Source organism: Gastrolobium bilobum, unplaced genomic scaffold (genome assembly GCF_033153095.1).
Source record: "Gastrolobium bilobum isolate Gb01-03AN ecotype WA unplaced genomic scaffold, APGP_CSIRO_Gbil_v1 utg14925, whole genome shotgun sequence".
In the NCBI taxonomy this organism is placed as follows: domain Eukaryota; kingdom Viridiplantae; phylum Streptophyta; class Magnoliopsida; order Fabales; family Fabaceae; genus Gastrolobium; species Gastrolobium bilobum.
This window is the reverse complement of record NW_026897916.1, coordinates 224,986-245,295: the sequence shown is the minus strand read 5'-3', so window position 1 is coordinate 245,295 and position 20,310 is coordinate 224,986. Positions and strand designations below refer to the sequence as shown.

Sequence of the window (20,310 nt, the reverse complement as noted above, 5' to 3'; positions counted from 1 at the left end):
ATATATGTACTCTTCAAAATATATAATTTAGTTTGTAATAATTTTTAAACAAAATTTTTATAAATATAATATTTTCCTTTTTATTAACAACTAGTGCAGTACTCGTGCGATGCACGGAGAAAGAAGATCAAAAATTTTGTCAGCGTTTGTCATCGCTTAATCGTTATCTAGGGAGGTAAAAAAGCTACAACACTTACATAGAACTTTGTAAATAATATATCTACGACAAAAAAAAACTTTGCAATTAAGAAACATCAATTATTATGCAAATAAAAAATAGTTATGTACTCTATAATTGATTATTTTAATATAAAGCAAGGCATACAACAACAAAAGTGATGAGATACAGATTGTCCTACCAAAGAGAAACCATCAAAAAAAAAAGAAAAATTCTCTACGCTCAATACTATCCAGAATAATTATTAGCAGCTCTGGATGCGCTCAATCAACAATAAGATATGTTCATATACAACAATACATGTAGCAGTGACAGTGATGAGATGCATGATGTCTTACCAAAATAGAAATGGTCAAAAAAATAAGCCAAAGTTTTAAATGAGACTTAGATTTTATGTGGCTAACTACGATTATTTTTAAAATACTAGTTTTAAATGTTTGTTTAGTTATGAATTAGATTTTCAGATGTAAAAACTTAATACATTTTTCTAATGTTTCTATTCACTTTTTTATATTTCATAACTAAACCAAAAACAATTCACTTAAACTCAACTTCCAAAACAGAAATCGATTAGCTCAAGAAATTTAGACGGGTCACGTATATTTGATGAAGATATTCTTAAGTATTTTGGTCCAAGAGGATGATGGTTGTCTGATCTCCTTTACAAGTTCGGTGTTATGTTTTTTCAAGGATTCATACGAAACATGCGGAAGTGAATACCTACAAGGCATTCTCACACTGCTATGTATTCTGATATTCAAGTTAATTAATGACATAAGTAGGTTTAAGTGATGAGTACATTTTCAAGTAATTTTGTTATTTATATTGAACAGTGTTATAAAAATTGACGAGACCCAATCTGGCCCGGCAAAGAGGACCCCTAACTGGGGTATTTGATTTTTCTACAATACCAGCCATTACGTATTCGATTTTCCTTATACAGTAGCAAAATCTCAACCCACAAACGAAATTTGCAATGCAACCGGCATGGAATAATAATGTCACCAGTCACCACATTCGATTCGCGAATAATAGCACTCCTTCTCCAAAATTCAAAATTGCAACACCATACCAAAATGGCAAAATAAACTCATTATTGTAATTGTCAAAATGGGTCATCACATTTCCACTAAACCCTAGTTCATGTGAATTAGGGTCATAAAGCCTGTATAAATCAAAAGTTTTTTTTATTATTCAATTTGTCCTATTCGAGTTGAATTTGACCGTTAGGTTGTTAAATCATCATATGGCATTTTGCTCATTTTTTATAATCATATCAAATTGTTAAAAAGAAAAATATAATAAAAATAAATTAAAAATATTTATTTAATTAATTCCTTTATTATACATATTTTTTAGATGAATTTTATAGTTTAAATCACAAATTAATATTTATTTTCTTTTCCTTATTATTAATAATTTTTTATATTTTTTAATTTAATCATAAATCAATTTTTTATATATTACAAATTAAAAAAATTGATTTAATTTTTGTATCATATGATACACGATATAATATTGTATCGTCCGATACAAACTCATTTTTGATACACCCCACGATATGTATTGTTGTGCTTGTTAATCATATCGTATCATACAAATTGTATCGTGTATCGTATGATACTGATAACTATGCACATTCTTGTAACGCCCGGCCACTTGCAAGAATCAATGACTGTCCCCATACACTAACACGAGACTTTTCAGTATGCTTTATTCTCACTCGCACACTTCCCAGGAAAACTTCCCAGGAGGTCACACATCCCAGAATTGCTCCAAGTCAAGCACGCTTAATTGTGGAGTTCTTCCGATCCTGGCTACCGAAAAGTAGATGCATCTTGTTAGTATAGGTGGTACCAATTAATTCTTATAAGTCATTCCTAACTGTACCGTCCCATACCAGCACAATCTCTGGAATCCCTCTATTTCGGGTGTTGATTCGATTCATTCATAATCCCCCAAGCTGCAAGATTTGGCATGAGCCGCTCATTGTCCGTACCCTTTCGCACCGGCGATCACTCCCTGCCCTTGCCAGCTCTACATGAAACGGTAAAACTCTTCTTACCAAGTTTAAATACAGTTGTGTTCCCAATGACTCAAAGTCAAGATTATTAATTAAGTTGTAACAATTCCTTACCAATCGATCAACATCTTTGGTGGTATAAATATTTAACACTCTCTTAAAAAAATTCTACTTAAAATATTAATTTTCTTAATTAAATATTTTTGATAAAATAATATTTGCATACAGATATATACTTATGCAAGTAAAATCTAAATTATTTATGTATTAAAAAATGTGAATTATTTTTCCAATTATCGTTTAGGAGGTGGTTCTATATAAAAAAATATTGAAGTCCTCACTTCTTATTATGTTTTGGAATGAAAATATTTATTATTAAACAATATTTACATTGAAATTTTTTATTACTTAGTAATACTTCCAGTATAGGTGAAAATTTTAATGATGTGATTTTTTCAATAAAAATTTGTTAAAAAAATCTTTGTATAATCATCTCAACTTTTTTACTGCAACATATCAAGTAATACTAAAATTTTAAATAATTTTTTGTGATTTAAAAAAGTTACTGATTTAATTTTTATATTTCTACTATTTTAAATATGTTTTTACTTGCCAAGGTAGTTTAAAATAGTTGTAGAAGTTATTATATATATATATATATATGGAAAAAATGTTTATCCTTTTAAATGACACAACTTATGTCATTTCACTCTCACAAAAAAATGAGACTCACACCCAATGGCAGACCTGTGTACTTGCAAGCGTGTGCAAGTGCATACACAAATTTTTTTTGGAAAAAAAGAATATATTCATCAACAAAAATTACATGACCTAATTTAATCTCTTAAAAAAAAATTGACTCGTGATCCCTTTAAACTCCAAAATAGACATATGTTAGTTCTTTTGAGAGATTAACGTGGATCTTTTTGAATTTCTGAGGACCATAATTTTGATTATCTGGATCTATTTTTAAATTCTTAGGGATTAGAGTAGACTTTTTTTTTCTTAAAAGATTAAATTGATGCCCGTAATTTTTGTTGAGGACCCAAAATATTCTATTGTAACAGTTTAGTTGACTTGATTACTTTTTTTTATATTAAGTTAATTTTTTTTATGTTTTTTGTATTTTAATATATTTAAAATTTTCTTTAAATTTTTTTGTCCAATCTCTTTTCTCCATGATTTATCTCTTTCTCTCACTTAAAATAACACAATTTTACGCTCTTTAAAATGACACACATTTTACTATATATATATGGGTCAGGATCATTTTACACCAGGGTAAGTTATACTCTTAATTTTGTCCATTGATTCCATTTATATCTAAGGGCTCTAATTTTTTAGTAATGTGAGTCATTGGATACAAGTGGATCAATGTTGAAGATTGAATGTAAGACTTCTAACTCTTACACCGGTGTAAGATATCCTATCTATATATATATATATATATAAACTCTAAACTCTATAGTTAATTTTTATGTAAGAAAACGGAAGCTACTTTATCAAAACCTGGGACAAAACATGGTATCAGTAAAAGCAATTTGGTGGTGACTAATTAATTAGCAACAATGAGTTGGATCAGTCGTCATTAATGTATCCTCTCGCTTATTGCTTGGACTTTTATCATTTATAACTAGTTATTGAGGCTTAAACATGGACTTGTTTCAGATTCTACTAAATATAAACAATTTCTATAGGTTCAATTGCTACTCAAAATCATGATCTAAATTTGATTATGCCTCTTTAGTGTGGGAGCTTTATATTGTCTTTTATCATACGTGTGACAAAATGACCATCATTAATGTATGATACCAACAAAAAATGCTTCATATTCTCCCTGCTTAAAACCATAATCAATTTTGATTATAACGCCTTTAAGTGTGAGCTTGAATCATTTCTGTAGCAAAACACCCGCCATTATTATTGAATAGAATGATGGAGAGCCGGTGGTCAAGGGGGGGAAAGGCTCGACCTTAAAAAAATGAAAATTTACAGTTTTTTAGGTAGAAAAAAAAAAATGAAGAGAGAGAAAATAGATGTAAGATAAGAGTGTAACATTTTTTTAAATTTTGATGTATATAAAAAAGAAGATAAGTGACATGAATAACATATATATAAATATGTGGGACCCGCTAGTATAACAATTTATTTTTGTTTAATTTTATGATATTTGAAACTTTTGATTTTAATATAATGTAACAGCGGGAAAAAAGCAATAAGAGTAAAATGATTAAAGTGATAAGCAATATAACCGACTCCCTTTTTTATTATGTTTTATTTTTTATTTATTTTATACCTATAAATATTTTAATTTATAATTTTAATTTTAAATGTTGGATATTTTAATAAAGAAAAAAATTTGATCCGTGATTTATTCTCAATTCAGTCCACAAACCAGTGTTATTAAAACTGAACCAACCCGACTGAGTCGACTCGGGAACCGGTAAATCAGTCATATAACCGGTCCGGTTCAAGGAACGGACCGGCCATGCATCAGAACTGGTGAGACTCGGTCGGTTAATCGGTGACCCGGCCTGGTCCCAAAAAAAATTCAAATTTAAAAAAAAAATCATAATGGACATATTTAAATATATTTTTTTGCTTATTGACTTACATAAGTTATGTACCTACAATACTAATATTATCTCAATTATGCACTATGCAGAAAATTTTGATTTGATTTATAGTTAGAGATGTCATTTTCTATCCACTAGGGCTAGCCTAGTGGTGTGGGTGTGTGTAATAGGGAGTGTGTTTAGTGTGTGTAGCTGTGTTCGATTCCATGTAACTTCAAAAAAAAAAAATGTCATTTTCTGAACCTAAAGCTCCGTATCACGATCATTATATTTTTGTTTGATCCTTTATTGTATAATAATATGTGATTTATTATTTTTTATATTAAAATATTTGAATTTTTTGTCATTTTTGCTTAGATATTTGAGTATGTTTATAATTTTTTAATGTAAATTATAAAATTACATATAATTATCTAGTCATGCAGTTGAACCAGAGACCCACTGGTTGAACCAGTAACTCAATAACTCAGCACCTCGACCGGGTCAATGACCGGGTCGATTTTAATAAGATTGCCACAAACTATATGACTTTAGAGATTAAAGCTAAAAAAATGTTATCACAAAACGACTTTTATTAGTCCACCCCCTACTTGATAGTTTTTTTTTTTTTTTAAATTTGATGGGTCCCACGATGTTTGTGAGTCAGAAAAATCTATCTTCTTTCATATAGAAATTTGACACCCACGATTTGATTTTGGTGCAGAACATTGTTTTTTTGCCAAAGCTGGAGATTAATGAGATAGACTTACGGCTAACTTATGTAACCTCATTCTAAAGTGCGTTATTTTTTTGGGAAATTATACTGTTATGTTGAATAAGATTACTCTCTCATTTTACACTCACATAAAAAGACGTGTATCTCTTTTCTTTTCTTTTTCTTTTTTTTAAAATTGATGGGCTCCACTTAATTTATCTCACAACATGAGATAACTTCTCTCCTACAACATGAGAAAAGTAAAACCCTATTTTTTTTTTGTCTTTTGGGAAGGATGAAAAAGAACGACAACGTGGACTGCTAAGGTTTTGGATTGAACAGAATCCACTTTCAAGATAACAGTAATATCATTTCATTTTATGAATATTTATATTTTAATATTTCTTCAATTTAGTATTAAATTTAAATTTAATTATCATTTTTTTGAGATATTTCAACTGATTCATTCCTTCCCAACTAGTTCGATTCGGAGCAGATCTTTAGATTAAGACTTTAAATCTCTTCTAAAAATAGTATCGGAGAAAATCAAATACATGTTCTTACCCTCACATGTTTAATTCTTTGACAATAATTAAACTACCATAATTTGGTATTTAGATTTAATTTAAGCGGTATAAATTACATGAATTTTGCGTTTTTAATATTTTTTGTTTGCCTTGTTTTTGTAGGCAGGAAATAAATGTAAATGATAAACTTAATAATAAATCATTCAAATTAGTATATCTTTCATTCGATAAGTCATATCATGATTAGTACTCAAGCTAGTTTTAAATTCAGATTATTAAAAATATTTTGTGTAATGTAACAATCTTTTATATATTTTAATTCAAGTTAAGATTTCCCATTTTTATTTTATCTTTCAATTAAATGTTTACTAAACAATCTTTATTCACTCAAATGTACTTTTTCATAAACAATTATAAGTTATATGGCAATTTTATAAGTACATAAGAAGTAAATGTATAAATATTGATAGTATGGTGAAATTATAAATAAAATATACATGTACATACTTGTGGTGCGCACATGAGCAAATTCAGGCCAGTTTAAATTGAATTGTTTTTTAAAATTCAGTCCAGTTTAAAATTAAAATCGAAAATTAATCTAGTCAAAACAAAAAAAAAATCAATTTTTTTATTTGGGAAAGTATTTATCCTTTTAAAGTGTGTTATTTTAAGTGAAATTAAAAATGTTACTTAATATTTAAATTAAAAAAAAATCACCAATAATCTATCACCCTCTCGTGGAATGATTTTCATTGTGTGACGAGTCTCTTTAATCATAAAATATATTTTTTATTTAAAATAATATAAATTTAGGGTTTAATTTTTTTTTTTTTGCTGCAGAAAAAATTTATCTGCCACACTTATATAAAAGTTAGTGGATCCCACTAATTTTTTCCTTCTTATATTTTTAATGGGATTCACTCACTTTTATATGAGTGTGATAAAAAAATTACGTAACAAAAACAAAAAGATTTTTTCCCATAAAATTATGTCTTTTTAAATGAAAAATAATTTTTTGTTAAATTAAATAACTTTTATTTTCAATTTGTTTTTGAATTGAATAGATTTATAAATACAAATAACTATGGGTGTCTATTTTTAATAAGATTTTGATGGATTGGATTTTTCACCTCAAAATCAATATCATAACTAGCCCCTGATATATTTTTTCAGATTATATTATATTATTTTTTTAATTTTGAATGCTTTAAAAATTATAAAAAAAATCAATTTAAAAGTAAATTAATCAACGTTCAAAAATTAATAATAGACAAACAAGGTTTTTTTTTTTTTTTTGGTGAATAGACAAACAAGGTTTTGTGATGTATATATTTCGTTTGCGACTTAATGGAAAACGGTAAAAAAAAAAAACTCTTAATATATTAATTAAAATTTAAAGGCAAATTTAGGTAATTTCAAAGTTTGTAATGATACATTGCAAGTGAGATAAAAGCTAACGAAACTGTAATGTCATTGGAAGAAAAGCAATACATTGTTTGTGCATAGAAATAACAAGTGGTCCTATGAGAATATCCCATGCCACCAAAGTGAATACACTTTTAGGGCCCTTTATTGCCAAATTGGAATGTGGGAAAGTTCCTAAAGCCAAAAGAAAGTGAGTGGTTGAATCAATTTGAAGAGAGTGTTGTACACAGCTGGATGAATTATTCAACTAAAGATGGGGACTGATTTTCGTTTTGGTTTTCAGAATGCACTTTTTTATTTTATTTTTCTATGATAAATCATGCGGGGCAGAACCATAAGACGCCCAACCAATCACCCATTCGGGACAGGGACAACCTTCGCCGCTCCATGTATATATAAATACATTATTAATTATTTATATCAACTTACCACGTCATCATTTTTGTGGCACTTATTAATAAACAAAAATGTCCTAAAATCATTTCAAATTTAAAGGGCTAAGTGAATCAGTAAACCGGTTATATAATCGATCTGGTTGAAGCAACGGATCGGCCATGCATCAGAACCGGTGCGACCCGGTCTGACCCGGTCAATTTTAATAAAAATCGGTAACCCGGTTAGTTAACCGGTGACCCGGCCTAGTCCAAAAAAAATATATTATAATGGACATATTTGGATTTTTTTTTCTTATTGTCATACATAAGTTATGTACCTACAACACTAATATTATCTCAATTATGCACTATGCAAAAAATTTTGATTTGATTTATAACTAGAGATGTCATTTTCTGAACCTAAAGCATCGTATCACGATCTATATTTTTATTTGATCCTTTATTGGATAATAATATAAGATTTATTATTTTTATATTAAAATATTTGAAATTTTTATTATTTTTTTAGATATTTGAGTATGTTTATAATTTTTTAATATAAATTATAAGATTGCATATAATTACCGAGTCATGCAATTAAATCAATGACTCACTGGTTGAACCAGTGACCCAGTACCTCAACTGGGTCAATGACCGAGCCGATTTTAATAAGATTGAAAAATAATGATTTTAACAACTTTTGTCAGAATAAAATAGTTAATTAGTATTGATTTTATATTACCAAATTATTAAAGAAAACATAAGTAAATTAATCAAACAATAATATAATTTACTATATATAAAAATGATTAGTCCTTAATACTAATAATACTGATAAAAAAAAATAAACAGTGTAAGTATGTATTTTTAAAGTCTTATTGAAAAAAAAAACTTTTTAAACTAAACACACTAACAAATTTATAGCAATCATCTTTCGACACTTATTAATATATTCAATATTTTAATGTGCTGACGGACTTGTAATTTTTCGGGAAAACAATGGCCTGTGTAAGCTAGCATCAAGACTTACATTATTATATGCACAACTTGGCTTCTGGCTGCTTTCTGAGATGCCGATTCTAAAACCTAATCAATTTTCAAATAATAAATAAATAAACAGAACAAGTAGATAATGTTGTTTATTAGATGTTCGTTGAAGATACGACTGTAACATATGGAAAAGGTTAGGATTTTTTTTATAATAGGAGCAAAATTAAAAATTAAAAATTATTTGTTATATTAATTCCTAAAAAAATGATTTGTTATATCATTCATCCGTTAAATTCGTCTGTTTTGTTTTCCCTCATCCGCAGGCCTAAGTTAAAATCATTTGAATATAAAAATGCATGTGAAATTAATTAAGGGAATGTTTGGTTGGAGGATTTTGATGAAAAAGATGGGAAAATGTGAAGTGAGATTATAAGGTGACTAGGTTTGGTTGAACAATTTTGGAAATTTGGCTACGTAAATTATATTGCTATGAAACTGACTTGTATATGTATCTGTGTCCAAATAGCCGGCGAAAGTTTTCCTTTTCAGATGTGGTATTGTGCTTTTGCTACCTATGTATCTGTCGTTTTTTTTTTTTAATTTGGAGGTTGCAAAGGATACCCCTCTTTAACGGGTTAAGGGTAGCATGATCGATTGAATTTTTTTTAAATACAAGGTTATTTTCGTAATATCAATTATTTTTCCCATCTATATTTTACCTACACTCAAATATAGACTTTATAAAAGTTACCTAATTTCCCCATCAAAATTTTATCCAACCAAACAATTTTTTTACATTTGCCTACCAAACTCACATTCCAACAATTTTCCTGTTAATCACATTTCTCTATTATTTATAAAAATTTATCTTCAACCAAACGCTCCTAAGTGGCATCCATTTGTGATATTTCTCCTTCAAAACGATGATGTTTTCATACTATTGAGGACATCTTTTTTATTTACTCTATTATACTCTTTCACCTACTTCAAGTATCTTCATTGTCTCAACATTTCATTGTTGCTGCTGCAGGCGATCGCGGCTCATGTCGTATTACTGTTTGCGATTAAAAACAGTTCTCACTTTTAAAAATTTTATTGTATTTCAAATAATTTGTCACTTTAAAAGCTAACAAGACATTAATTACTTCTTTTCTTTCTTCATTCTTATGTTTTTAGTATCTCCATCAAGTGGAATAAGAAAATATCAATGGAGTGAGAGATAATGTAGCAAATGAACTTATACTTTTTCAACATTGAGAGTACTTAATGATTTTTCTAAATCTAACAAAACAATTATTTTAAAAGACATGTAGTATTTGCTATGCTAAGCAAGCATTACTGGCGGCGTTACACAGAGGGCATGGATTCAAAACAAATGAATTATACTCTTAACAAAAAAGAAAAACTTCAACAAAAATTATACTCTTAAAAGGGGGAAAGAGTCAATAACCATACAAGATTAAAAAAGAAAAGAAAAGAAAAAAATCTGCCCTCGCCTAAACAAGAACAGCTCTCCACATTGCATCCATTTTGTACAGTCGCGTCAACTTAGAAACTACCTCACCATTTTATAATCTTTACACCATAAAAAGGCTTGTATAGTCATTTTATCTCCTCTGCAGGGGGCATCAGGTGTATTCAATATCTGAACCTCTCATCTTCGCTTAAATTTCTATGTATAAACCTCAAAGCTACAAAATGTACAGTTCTGCAATACAACCGACAACTTTATTTCCAAACGGCTATTACCTATCTCGAGATAGATAGTAAACATAACCTCTTGACGTAGGAGAGAAAGAGGGAGAAGAAGAAGCTCACACTATCCTCAGTTAGCTGTACAAACAACATTATTTTTCTATGCCACCTAAGCAGGTTGAGAAGACTGAGCAGCAATTCTCCTTTCTGCAACAAATTACATAACCGGTTGACAAACTACATATAATACCTAAACATATAATAACAACTCAACAATAATAAGCAGTAGACGACGAGGAGCAACGGTACGTAATGTTGCTCCTTGTGTCTCTTTGCAAAAATACAAAGGTCATGCTGCGTGCCCTCACCCATATCCTCACAGGTTGGGGAGCCTTATAAAATGGGATTCACCCTTCAATGGTACAATAAGCAATAGCAAAATGTGCTGGTGTTTTGCGTATATCTTATGTATGCAATCATTTCATGCGATTATCATATGCATGCATGTATTCAGATAATAAAAGTGTTCCTAAAACATGCACACGGATGCTGAAGCATATAAGAACGAGTGAGAATGAAAATGAGGAATAACATAGAAGAAGTAAATACCTCCAGCAGCAACAAGTTTCTCTACACGTGCGACGATATGCTTTCCGTATGTGTACTTTTTCAATGCATTCAAATGAACCTTAATTCGGGAAAGAATCAGCTCACGTTGTTGGTCATCACAAGTTTCCAGCACCTTTTGTACCACATAGTTTGCAAATTGATCCTTCATCATCGCCTGTATACAAAAGGAATCTGATTTATCATTTTGCAAAACATATTAAGAGGGAATAGCCTCTTTGAACCAGTGACAAACTGGTAGACAAGTTGTGAGAGTTAACTAGCTAAAGCATTCACAACACTGACAATCACAATTCTATTGAAAGAATCATTGGGAAGATATAACCTCCCCTCTGCTTGATAACGAAAGAGTAAGGTGACTGAAATTCAAGACTAAAGATGCAAAAGGACATGGTTCTGTTAAAACACGTGAAGGAAATATTTAATATAAAAATGTTAAACAGATGCTATAAGTCCAGTTCATGTAATAGGGTTGAAAATAATGATATCATTTGTGATCATATATGATTGTATTAAACCTAAAACAACTTTTCCAATGTCACCTACTTCTAAGACACTGCATATCAGCATTGCTTTCTAATTTGCCTCGAATAAAGAATGGGAAGGGGCTAAATATTAGAAGGGGGAAGTTTAAAAAACCTGTAGAGGTTCATTTTCATCTGTGGAACCAAGCATCTCATTCACTAGTAATTGGCGTTCAGAAGGACCTCCAAAGGTCAAACATTTCTCCACAACATTGGAGGCAAACTTCTGTTGACTCATTTGAACTATCTTGCCTGCCAATTCCTTTATTATAGTAGAACGCTCGTGAGGCTTCCCATGTTCCAATACATGCTGTTATTAAGGGGAGAAGAAACCAAAACAAGAGATCAGCTCACAAGTATAAATGACATACTGCATGGATACCAAAGAAAGTAATAGCAAACAGTATCATGTTTAGGAGGAAACGTAATATTGGGCAGAGTGGGAACAGAACCCCATATCATATGAGAAAGAGAGCAAACCTTGGATGCCATGTTAGAAGCATAAAGTAAATAGGACAGGATGTTATACTAACATAAAGCAACAGATTTTTAAAGATAATGAATTATAAGTAACAATTATCCCCGAAGATTTACAAGTGTTCCCAAGACGTCCGTAATAAATGAAGATAAAAATCATAAACAAGAAAACAAGTTTTTAGTTGAAAGGTTTCTTGATATCATTCATTGATAAGAAGAATTCTGTATGTAATACTGTGAAGCCTGCCAAAGGAAAAACTTGTTGGGAGAATAAAGGAGAATAATTTCAGAACACATTGTGACATGAGAATTGTTGGGACTACACTCAACCAAAGTATAAAAAACAACTTCCATCTCTATTTCTCAAAAATGCTTGATTGCAGCCAAGAATGCACATGCAGAAAACCATGCTCAAGTAAACCAAATAAAACACGAGAACTGTAAAAACATAATTCACTACCATGGCAATAATTGCAGGCAACAAGCCCAAACTGTAGTAGTCAGAAAAAAAAAACAACTATAAACCTGAACTACGTAGTTGCCATACTGATCCTGAGCTAACATGCTAACTGCTCCTAAAATCTCATCCATCGCTTTCTGCTGTGTTGTAGGGTCTTTGCAGTGCTCCAGTACTCTCTGCCATGTAGAAGGTGTTATTATATGACAAATGATCTTAGGTACATAATAAAAGGAAGCAGTGAAGAAATCTTACCTGTATGACCCGGCAACCATATGGATGGGTTGAGAGTGTCACAACTTGATCAAAAAATGTTGAGACAATAAAATGGATTGCATCTTCAGGGACACATTCAATACACTTCTGAATGACATGATTACCATTCTGATCGCGGACACAGCGCATGATATTACCATCAAGTTCTTGAACCATCTCTATCTTCTGATCGAGATCAACAACTTCGATAGCCTGATGAAGTATACATAATTGAAAGAACAAAAAATCAATGATAACATACTCAGAAAATTACATATAGAGAGCCGAAACACATAAATATCGACCACTGCCACCCAAAGTTGTAATACCTTCTGGATGACCCGGCAACCATACATTTGAAGGCTAAGGGTCAGAACATGGCCAAGAAGCTTGTTGGCCAATTCTCTTCTCTGGGATACAAGTCCATGCTCAAAAAACTGCAAAATACCAACTATTGCTCAAAATAGATCCACGAAAGAGAATAATAAATTGAAGAGCATAATTACCTTTTGAACCATGTAATCACCGAAGACATCAGTCATCAAAATCCATGGAAGAGAATAATAAATTGAAGAGTAATAATTACCTTTTGAACCACGTAATTACCAAAGACATCAGTCATCAAAGCAAGAGCATGTGGCATGATTTCCTGATAAACCATGTTTTTTTCTTCTGTAGTTGCTGTTTCAAGCTTTTGTTGAATAAATCGGCTCCCATATTGATCCGCACTGCCAATGATAGTAAATTAATTGAATTTAATTCTTCAGGATGGCAAACATCAAATGAAGCATCAAAAGAGCAACACACAAAAAAAAAATATACCTGAATTCAACAACATGACCAGCAATTTCAGACAGCTCAAAACACTTTGTTTTATTGCTTTTGAACTCTTCCAACAGAGAAGAAGCAAATCCTTCATCCATGTTCCCAGTATCTACATGCCACGGTCCCATGACCCCAGCCAAATTTCTCATTCCAGAAGCAAAACGCATATTCAGTTCATTGTGCCTAATAGGACTTCCAGATCCAACTGGAGAAGTGGATATAACAGAGGTTGCCATTGGACTTCCCGGGTAAGACAATCCAACACCATATGCAGGGTTTCCATAATAACCATGATTATTGGAGCTGCCTGATTTACCACCCAGTGGTACATTGTATTGGGACTTCTGAGGTGAGAGGATAGACCCAAGATAAGCTTTCTGAAGCTCAACTAAATTCATGTACGAATTACCAAAGTAGTTCCTGTCCACAGAGGGGTCATTAAGAGCAGCAAGTTGTGCTGCTGCAGCATACTCAGATGTCCTCAAGTACTGAAGATACATGGGATCAACAAAAGGAGAATGAAGAGCGCCACCTGCAATTTGATTTCCCATCCTACCAAGACTATGCGCATCAGATGGAGCAGCGGCTCCAGAAGCCAAACCACCTCCAAGAATTCTTGAGTCCATTCCAGGGGCTACCATTGCTGATGCTGCAGCAACATTTTCAAAAAGGGGTGGCAGATTACCAGTGCCGAGTTGGTTAGTCATCAAGGATGCCAATGCTGGATTTCCACCATACCCACTCAAGCCATAGTTAGTAAATGATGAATTTGTTCCATCTAAAGGCTGGTACTGAGCTGGCAAACTGCCTCCACTAAAATGGGAGGTAGGTGATCCTTTGAAATATGAGTTATTGGAAGGAACAGTAGACTTTTGTAGCTCAACCTGCCTATCCAAGGACAGATTGTTGAGGTCTGACCCACTCCTGCTGCTCTTACCTGAATTTTGTAAGTGCCCTGATTCAGACTTCTTCAAATATGCATGTTGCTTGCCATGATCTTGACCTCGCATACCAAAAAGATATCTCTGGTGATTATCAACGTCTAATTCAACCTGTGATGGCAAATGGTTTTCACCACCTAACACATCATCCGCTGACAAGTTCATACCCGACAATGCAGCCACAAGATCTGCTGACTCATTGATGCCAGATGAAACACCATTAAATGCATCGGGACTGGCAATACCCCTCTTGTCAGAAGCAACCACTCTCCCACCACCAATAGGTGTGAGGCAAGGACTGGGAGCCCTAGCAACAAGTTGTGGATCAGGAGTGGTGCTTCTTGACAAGGAAGATCCGAGCGCAGCAGCGTAAGAATATGAAGCTGCCGGGCCAATAGTTTGGGCTGCAGATAATCCTTGAATATTTGATCCTGATCTTAATGCATCAGTGGCTGTGGGATCACGGAGCACATGAGCCAACTCTGCTTCAGCAGAGCTTAAGATATCAACATTTTCATCAAATGCATTTTGACTGGCTGGACGAGAAGGAAGGCCTGTGACAGAGGTATTACGCCCCATATCATCCTGCACAATTACTGGTTAAATCATGGATAAAAGAAAAACAATGCAAAAATAAAGGAATCTAAGAAAAGGATCAAAGCAAATGTATAATAAATTCAGTCAAAAATGTCAACAATTGATAGTAGCAAGCAAAGTAAATATTGCTACACGATATAGCTCCCGCTGAAGCTTTAAAAAAAAGAAAAAGTAAAGAAAAAAGAATATGCATTGCAATGAAAAATTTTAAAATGCATAAAGAAAAAAAAAATATCTGAATACATCAGATACTGAAAGATATAGCAAAAACATAGGCTGCAAGACCGAAAGCCAAAAGCCATCTTGATGTCATTTAGGGTTACATTAATCAAAACTTAAATTCCCTAAAAAATTACAACCATTAATCAAAACTTTTGAACAAGATCACACATCAGAACATAAAAATCAATATTTAGTGTAAAATAAAATGAACAAAGATCATATGCAACCTCACAAAACATGCATCAATTAACTGTATGATCCATATCAGAACCCAGTCTGTTATAAAGGGTCAGAGATGAAAATAAAAACACAAAACGCCAAATCATACAATCCAAGGGGTAAAAAAAAAAAAAATCAGATGCAGCACAAAGTCAAGGAATCAATTAACAGCACACGGTTAAGCAAGCCACCTGGAAAATTTCTGCAAGACTCTTTTGTTTGCTCCTAAGCCCTAGGCTAGGCAAACCAATCAGTCCATCACCACCCCATTCAGCCGAGCCTCTTGTTTTTTCAGTAGCCACCTCACTCTCTTGCTTCCTCATGTTAAAACCAGGCGGGGTCGAAAACAATGATCTACCACCATTATCATCAGCCCTGTTCACTTTCCTCCTATCTCCAATTCCACCCAAAACCGAAGCTCCACCTTTAAGTCTTTGTTGAAACCTGTAATCCTCCTTGGATAGCAAAGGAGGTGGAAGCCGAGGATTCAAATTCACATTGGAGTAATAGTATGAAAGATAAGCCGGATCAGACCTAAGCTCTTCCTCAGAAGCAAACCCATTCCCATCTTTAGTCCCCTGAAACTCCGAAAAGGCACCGCCTCCGCCTCCGCCGCCGAACAACCCTCCAACTGCATTCAAAGAACCCTCCACAGTTGGAGGCGCTGATCCACTCCTAAAAATATTGAGTTCTCGCTCGCGATCATCAGCCTCCAATCGACGTTGCTCGCGAAGCAACATCCCTATATCCTTCTCCAATTCTTCACCATAAGAACCCTCGTTACTGCCAAGCATCGGTCTTCTTCCCAATTCAGACAACATTCTTCAAAATCTCAACTTGATGATCACACTCTAATCATCAACTCTTGTAGCTAAAACTGATCACTACCCTCCACTAGAAATCAAACCCTAATCCTAAAAACAACCCAAAGATTCAAACTTTTCCCATCAAAGAGCCCAAACGACCATACCCCATATCTGCAACTTCAGAGAAATTTCTGACTAGCAGTTACTAGAAATTAAAATAAAAGATTAAGCTTTCCTCATGAAAACTGCACCGAAGTCATTCCTGAAGCTGAAACAAAACTATCAATCAATAAACGAGAGTGCAAAATTTAATCCAAGTTTCTCAGAGTTGGTTTCCGTAATTATTGACAACAAATTCCTAAGGTATGTTTTCCCATGTGATAATATATATATATATATATATATATATATATATATATATATATATATATATCTAGAAGAACAAAATTAACATTAAAAAGTACGGCAAGGGAAGAGGATACACTGAGTTGAATAATGGTGCACTAAGATCAAAAAGGAAAACAAAAAGAGAGGAAAGATGTTAGAGATCAATCCGGCGGCGATTGGTTCTTACAAGAACCCTTATTAGGGTTTTGTTCCATTCCGTGAAGGATTAAATACAGTGATGATAGTAGCAAACCCACCAAATTTATTTGGTTTTTTTCTTTTCTTTTTTAAGTTTCCAAAGTTACCATTTTTTTTCTGAATCTCGGAAATATCCAGAATATTTTATGTATTTCCTAAACATTAGGGGTAATTGACCAAGTGATAACCGACTAATGCCACTGCCAAAAGAGAGAGAGAGTGTGGTGTGTTATTTTCGTTTTTGCCTCGTGTTCCAAAATAAGAATCTGTGACCAACTGACACGTCTTAGATTCGCTATGTGAGTAAAACGGGCAAAGTACAGTAAATTTCGCACCAGTTACCACTCTCTCCTCAGTTCAGTTATGCTGTGTTGTGTTCCGCAGGTTTTAGTTTTCACTTCTTACTTAGCTACACTTTTCACACGTATTCTTAGATTTTGTTTCTTCCTTCTTCTTTTCCTTGAATTATATGTTATTAATAAGGTAAAAGATTTGTTCAGTAAATTGAAAATAAGTTATTTTCGGTGAACTCAAAATAATATTTTTTTAAGATGGAAATAAAAATATTTTTGTAATTATAATATATTGCAGGATTATATTAGTCTTTATTATTATAATTTTTTAATCTTATAATTTAAAATAATATCGTTTTGAACTCACTAAAAATAATTTTATTTCAAATTACAGTACTTTTTTCAATTACTAATACTAGGCATGCCAGATTTGTGACTGGAGATAATTTTTTAAAGTTGTACTTCCTTTTCTTTAGTTTTTATTTCTCTCTTTTTTGGGCATTGATCTGCAATGGTTAAATTCCTATTTCAAAGCAATTGTTCTTAGATTTATTGACTTTCAAGGGTACTCCTAATTAATTTTGTAACCGCAACCTGAACCTGCTGACCTTTTACTCACGTAGTTAAATGGTCTTAAATGGGGTCACCTGCAAAGAAAGGCCACTTTGATTAATTACAACAGGGAAATATAGCTATTATGTAGTAGGAGAAATTTGTTTCTCCTATAATAAATTAACATTATATATTATAGGTAGTACATAGTTATAAATTTAAAAATTATTTTTTTTTCTCTTTTTATAAACTGTCAACTGACATAACAGAAAAAGAAAAATTAATTTTAATATTATAATTATATATTATTTATAATATATAGTATTAATTCGTTGTAGAAGAAGTCATAGGTCATGAGAAGTTGAGGACCTATTACAATATCCATTGTTTTTTTTTTTCATAACGTGTAGTTTAATGAATGATAGAGGTAGTAATGCTGATTAAAAATTTGCATGTGTATGTCATAAAGGCATTTTTAACTCCAAGCATGTATAGTCCTGAAGCACATAAAAATTGTGTAGACCTTTTTTTTTTTAAAGTCTCTCTCACGTATATATTATTACAAAGCTATCGTTTTACTTTTTTAATTTATTTGAAGGTATAAAGTTTTTTTCTTGTTCTATTTGACTAGTTTTGAATATTCTCGGTCAAGTGGTCCAGTATTAATCAGTATTCTTATACCCAGCAATAATACTGTAATCTGATTTATTATATTAATACTTTAGCATTATAAAACGAAGTAATTAGTTAGAATTATAATTTTTAACAAATGTGTGAGTTTATTTATTTATTTTAATATCTTCACATGTTCATCAATTAATCTATTAATTTTGTCAAACTAGATAGAACCACAAAAGTAACATAACTCTTCTTATCAAAATTTTAACATAACTGTGTATATAATACTCGAACTTGAGACCATAAATTAAACTGAAATAATCTCATATTAATTAATTTATGTGCTTGGTGATTTCTTTTAAAAACAGAAAGACTTAATGAAAAACGTAATAAGGGTGTATTTTAAATGTTTCAATGAGTTATAAGTTTGAAAGTTTGCTTATAGATTATTTTGCATGAAAATGAATATTTTTATGTAACATTTTTGAATAATAAAATCATGCGAAGAAAAAGATGAATAAAAAAACAAATAAATTTTCACAAATTTTAATAAAACCTCACTTTTTTATAATATTTAAGTCTATCTCTTTTTTGGATGACTTTATCAAATAAAATTTTTATATAAAATGATTAATTTTCCAGCTTCTGTTAGATAGAACTGCTCAAATAAGTAATTGGACTTAAGTTCTTACGTTTATTTATCGAAAAAGTTTTGCAAAAATTAAAGCAAAAGCACCACACAAATGTAATTGCGTAAAAGTATTGTCCAGTTTATGCACATGTACAAGACCAGTCTAGCACCTGTCAAATACGTGACTTTCTTTCTAACATGTAGATAGTGTTGGGAAATTCGTTCCCTCAAACTCCAATGTCAAGCAGGTCCAGGGAAAGCCCGTGGCGGGGAACTACCGTCAATGAGCTAAGGCTACACCAACCGTAGCAAGTGGATCTGACACCATGTCTCAACCCAAAACCTTAAGGCATTGGGTTCATGGGTCCTTTCACTTATATACTCTTCACTTAGCTCGTTACCAACCAATGTGGGGCTCATCACACTTGAATATCTCAACAATCTCCCCCTCAAGTGTGAAACCCACCATTGGTATGCTCCCCCTCAACCGAGTACGCGCAAAGTACTCGACCCGCCTCCTAGCCAATCACTAGGCTAGCTCGAGCCCAATCCGGCTCTGATACCACTGTTGGGAAATTCGTTCCCTCAAACTCCAATGTCAAGCAGGTCTAGGGAAAGCCCGTGGCGGGAAACCACCACCAATGAGATAAGGCTACACCAACCGTAGCAAGTGGATCCGACACCATGTCTCAACCCAAAACCTTAAGGCATTGGGTTCATGGGTCCTTTCACTTATATATTCTTCACTTAGCTCATTACCAACTAATGTGAGACTCATCACACTTGAATATCTCAATTCGTGCATCATTTTCTTCTGGGACTAGTGACGTGGACTCAATTCGTGCACATGTGTTGTGCGAGAATGATGATGTGAAAAAAAGTCATGCATAAAGACAGTGCGGAACTGCCTACGTGGCAGAAAGTCTCATATTTTACATGTGTGAGACTGGTCTTGTACTAGTTGATTGCATGTTTAACTATACTGGCTGAAAAAAAATTATCCCATATATATTAACTGGACAATTTTTTTGTCCAACTGGGTTTATATGGTGCTTTTGAGCTAGGAAATACCGACACACAATTTTCTAATAAAAATACGTGTCGGACATAGATACGCTCTAACACGTTCACATTAATTATTCCAACACGCGTTTTTGAATGTACCCGACACAGTCAAAAGGTAGAAATGTAAAATTTTC

At 32.3% G+C, this 20,310-nt stretch overlaps 1 protein-coding gene across 2 annotated transcripts; it reads right to left on the bottom strand.

The window, feature by feature from the left end:
• Nucleotides 1-10,131: 10,131 nt before the first annotated feature.
• Nucleotides 10,132-17,092, bottom strand: LOC133311413 (pumilio homolog 2-like). 2 transcript variants are annotated; one of them, XM_061512463.1, is made up of 10 exons: nt 15,818-17,092; nt 14,614-15,173; nt 13,645-14,535; nt 13,409-13,550; nt 13,152-13,259; nt 12,823-13,035; nt 12,636-12,746; nt 11,749-11,943; nt 11,092-11,266; nt 10,132-10,689 (listed from the first exon to the last, which is right to left on the bottom strand). In XM_061512463.1, exons 1-10 carry the CDS (start codon nt 16,445-16,447, stop codon nt 10,652-10,654), a joined length of 3,063 nt encoding a protein of 1,020 aa, XP_061368447.1. In that variant the 5' UTR covers nt 16,448-17,092; the 3' UTR covers nt 10,132-10,651. The 2 variants fall into 2 exon arrangements, with proteins under 2 accessions (XP_061368447.1, XP_061368446.1); XM_061512462.1 differs by having other exon boundaries at nt 13,645-15,173.
• Between the last annotated feature and the right edge of the window lie 3,218 nt (nt 17,093-20,310).

Excerpts from the sequence above, each read along its gene's own strand:
- LOC133311413 (XM_061512462.1), bottom strand. The coding sequence starts at position 16,447 with ATGTTGTCTGAATTGGGAAGAAGACCGATGCTTGGCAGTAACGAGGGT. Across the intron at positions 15,174-15,817 it reads GTCTTGCAGAAATTTTCCAG|GATGATATGGGGCGTAATAC; the intron begins GTGGCTTGCTTA and ends GTAATTGTGCAG. Across the intron at positions 12,747-12,822 it reads ATGGTTGCCGGGTCATACAG|AGAGTACTGGAGCACTGCAA; the intron begins GTAAGATTTCTT and ends TCTACATGGCAG.